At 41.0% G+C, this 4,476-nt stretch overlaps 1 protein-coding gene across 1 annotated transcript; it reads left to right on the top strand.

The window, feature by feature from the left end:
* Positions 1-849: 849 nt before the first annotated feature.
* On the top strand, positions 850-3,442 carry gdnfb (glial cell derived neurotrophic factor b). Its single transcript, XM_064974094.1, has 2 exons — positions 850-1,686; positions 2,358-3,442. The coding sequence occupies exons 1-2, from the start codon at positions 1,488-1,490 to the stop codon at positions 2,855-2,857; spliced, it is 699 nt and encodes a 232-aa protein (XP_064830166.1). The 5' UTR covers positions 850-1,487; the 3' UTR covers positions 2,858-3,442.
* Positions 3,443-4,476: the final 1,034 nt, after the last annotated feature.

Raw genomic sequence — 4,476 nt, 5'->3', positions numbered from 1 at the left:
TCATGAGAGCCAGTTCTTGAAATTTTCCAGTTTGACTGACATTTATGTCTTAAAGTAATGATGGACTGTTGTTTCTCTTTGCTTATTTGAGCTGTTCTTGCCATAATATGGACTTGGTCTTTTACCAAATAGGACTATCTTCTGTATACCAACCCTACCTTGTCACAACACAGCTGATTGGCTCAAACGCATTAAGAAGGAAAGAAAATCCACAAATGAACTTGAACACAAGGCACACCTGTTAATTGAGATGCATGAAGCTGGTTGAGAGAATGCTAAGAGTGCGCAATGCTGTCATCAAGGCAAAGGGTGGCTACTTTGAAGAATCTCAAATATATTTCAATGACAGCCTACCAAAAGGCAAAAGGCCTCCTGCGGGGACAGAGGCTGCGATTAAAAAAATATTAATTATAATATTGGACAAAACACATCACAACAACACCATGCACAGTAATCACATGGAAATGAAAGATATCCTAAATGCTCATGACCTCAAAACAACTGTAAAATAGGCCTATAGTGCAAAATCATAGTATCTCCGGGAAATGTGTAATATGCATCTTTAAACTAACTGGAGTTATGAGTCTCTTCTTTAATCCGATGTGTGCAACCACATCCTATTAACACCATTTGAGAGTAGATTCATTAATACAGTTGCCTACGGTTTTCAGTATTTCTCTTGAAGACAACCACTACAATCTACTTCAATAAAGTATGTTGGGCCATTTCTCATGTTGGATAGTGACCGAGAGCAGCACACTAGAGAGGGCGGATTGCGAGACGTCAGCACCCCCCAACCCCACTGTATAAATCTGCTCCACCCGCTGACTCCCTCGACGCCAAGACCAGTAGGAGCTGCGCGGATTTCTGAACAATGAGGACCACCAACACTAATCTCGAAGCTAGTTTACTTCACACTAACTGGTTTACCTACCCTGAGAAAGCCTTAAACGAAATGGAATTGTACTAAACAACAGCTGTGGTGTAGATGAAGCATTTTCTTCTTCTTTGGACATAATTCACATTGGACATCGCATAGGCTACCAGTTGATTCCATTCTTAGTTCTCCAACAATCATGGCACGTTCGGTTTTACTGTTGCATGGCACATTTGCTTATTAACCAGTTTTGATGTTTTATTTTTTATGCCAAGCAGTTATTGGACAATTTGTAGAAGTGTGGAGTAGTAGAGTGACTGACATCTGGAATTGAGGAAAAAACGGTCGCTTCGCAGCGCATGGACAGGTTGTCATCGTGAAATTGGATTGAAATTCTATATTATCCTAATTGTTAAATCTTAGATATTGAACTCTAAAACATATTCATTTGTATTCAGCATCTTAAAAAAGTTGGCATGGACCTGATATAAATTGAGGATAACCATCACCCATAGGCTTATCGCCAAGGGAAAATGTTTACTCGGTATTTATGTTCCAACGGGAATTTCTTTGACCCAGGGCAGGTTCCACAACTGGACTAAGTTCTACAATGAAGTTATGGGACACCTTGACCACCTGTTTCGTGCTGCTGAGCAGCGTACATACGAGCCCTCTCCGGAACCGACCGTCCACAAAAAGAACACGCGCTTCAGAGAGTCTCCATGACTTCCCGCCAATGCAGCTCAGTATATTTTCAACCAAAAGTCCAGAAACAGCCGGCAGGGAAGAGCGATCTGTAGAAACACAATGTAAGTTCAGACATTCTCATTTCTGGAATTACATCTTGCTATGTAAGTAGGCCACATCACTGACTTGGCTGCAATAGGCCTGCCTCTTGGTCAGACTGGTTTTGCACTACACATTTAATAGTGTTGTTTGTTTCAGAAGCACGAATATCAGAATAGATCACTCCCAATGACATAAATACAAATACCAATTGAAGGTCCTGAGTTCCCGCACTAACACCCTGGACCAGAGCTAGGTAATCAGCTAGGTGCACGTATCTTATCATCTGACCAACATTCAGATGACAGGACCAGTCAATAACTCCAAAATCACACGACTCTCCGTCAGATGTAAAGATGCACTCAAATATATTGACGCCCTTGCACAGTTCGCTAATTATTCTAAATAACCATTCAAACAGTTTTGAAAAGAGAAAACAGAACAATCTGCTCCATTGCCACAATATTTGACCACATCTGTCGGACAATCTCAAATAACATATCTTGTAGCCTATTGGTACACAAAATATTGTAGTTTTATGGGAATTCCCCCTTCTCACTTTGTGTGCATAAATGATATACAATTTCTGTGAGAAGTTTTATACTGCTGAGGATGAGGTATGTACCCAGCCTTTTCAGGGTGTGCATAGTATATACACCGCAGACTCTAATTTGCTCATTTCTCTCTCTGACAGATAACATGGTTGAGCTTCAGCCAGAGCAGTTTGAGGATGTGGTGGATTTCATCAAAGTCACCATCAGTAGACTGAAAAGCTCGCTACGCCTGGGCGCGGGCTCAAGGATACGAATGAAACGAGAGAGAAGGAAAGGAGGGAAGGGAGCAACCAGAGGAAAGGACCAGAGGGAGAGGTCTGGGAGAGGGCGAGGGAAAGGGGGCAGAGGACAAGGCTGTCTGCTCAAACAGATCCACCTGAATGTGACTGACCTGGGTTTAGGTTATGAAACCAGCGAGGAAATGATCTTCCGATACTGCAGCGGACCTTGCAGGAACTCGGAAACCAACTACGATAAAATCCTCAACAACCTCACCCAAAACAAGAGGCTCCTGCCGGAAACGCCACCTCACGCTTGCTGTCGACCAATCGCCTTTGACGATGACCTGTCCTTCCTGGATGACCACTTGATGTACCATACAATGAAGAAGCATTCTGCCCGAAGGTGTGGCTGTGTTTGACCTCCAGCCTCTTGTGTCACTAAGAAGAGAGTCAATAGTAGTGAGAGAACATGGTCTTGGATCAAAACCAAGATACATATTGTAGAGGCCATCCTGGATCCATTAAAGGTACATGAAATGAAAGGGCCTACCAAATGCTGTGTGTTGTTGATAGGATGATTTAAGAGGCATGCCATACCTCTCCATTGAAGATTATATCCCACCACTAACTGATGACGTCAAAATCAGGACGATTATATCCCACCACTAACTGATGACGTCAAAATCAGGGACGATTATATCCCACCACTAACTGATGACGTCAAAATCAGGACGATTATATCCCACCACTAACTGATGACGTCAAAATCAGGACGATTATATCCCACCACTAACTGATGACGTCAAAATCAGGGACGATTATATCCCACCACTAACCGATGACGTCAAAATCATACTGACTCTATGGATGGTTTTAGATACTGACAATGGACTTAACATGTACAAATAATACTGAAGTACAGTGTGTACAATATTTAGAAAGATTTAATTAACTTATTCTTATTTATTACAGTTTTTTATAATAAAGGAATTATCTTCTTGTTATTTATTTCTATGTCATTTCCTCGATAAGTGCCAAAGGTTTATTAAGTCATGGATAAAAGGTCCATATTATAGGGTTTTGGGGAGAGTAGGCTATTCTATACCCTGGGCCCAGTTTTTTTAATGCATAGAAACAGAATACATAGAACAGACAAATCGTTGACTTGAATGTGGGCTCCCGTTCTATTTCTATGCATTTAATCCTATCCGATGGGCGAAATCCGCATAGATAACTATTGAAAAACTGGGTCCTGGGTACAGTACCAGTCTGTTTAGCATGGCCTGTGTGTCGTCTATTATTGTCCTCCCGCATCCTGCTCGACTTCGATATAACCATAGTGGTTCCACATCATCATCATCATCAAAAAACATATCAAATCAAATGTATTGACATAGCCCTTCGTACATCAGCTGATATCTCAAAGTGTTGTACAGAAACCCAGCCTAAGACCCCAAACAGAAAGCAATGCAGGTGTAGAAGCACAGTGGTTAGGAAAAACTCCCGAGAAAGGTCAAAACCTAGGAAGAAATCTAGAGAGGAACCAGGCTATGAGTCCCCATGCCAGCCAAAAGAGACCTGCTATCCTGCTCTGGTCTTCAAGGTTTGTGTGCTTGTGCTTTAGTCAGTTGATTGTGTGTTTTTTTTGTTCAGACTAGTGCGCTTGTCTGTATTTCAATTATATTATTCTGGTAAAAGAAAAGGGAAGGTGTTTATTATTCAGAGTTGAAGAGTTGTGTGCTGATCTTATTAAGTTGTATTACTGAACTAAAGTTCTCAAAACAATTTTTTATACAATATTTGTTTTTTATAACTTTTTATTGGTTCCAACCGCTGTGTCTTTGGGTGACAACTGCATGTTAATTCATAGGCCTATGTCATCTTTAAATTAGATCACTTTTCTTCTCCATTTTAGATTGTTAGTCATTTAAAATAGTTTGCTGGTTGTAGTCAATAACTGGGAATATTCCGTCTAGCATTTTTTGAAGAATGTATCAACGCCAGTGGAAACAGATTGTAGAGAGGCGAATGAAACAAC

The sequence above is a fragment of the Oncorhynchus masou genome, chromosome 1 (genome assembly GCF_036934945.1).
Source record: "Oncorhynchus masou masou isolate Uvic2021 chromosome 1, UVic_Omas_1.1, whole genome shotgun sequence".
In the NCBI taxonomy this organism is placed as follows: domain Eukaryota; kingdom Metazoa; phylum Chordata; class Actinopteri; order Salmoniformes; family Salmonidae; genus Oncorhynchus; species Oncorhynchus masou.
This window is presented reverse-complemented; position numbering and strand designations above follow the sequence as displayed.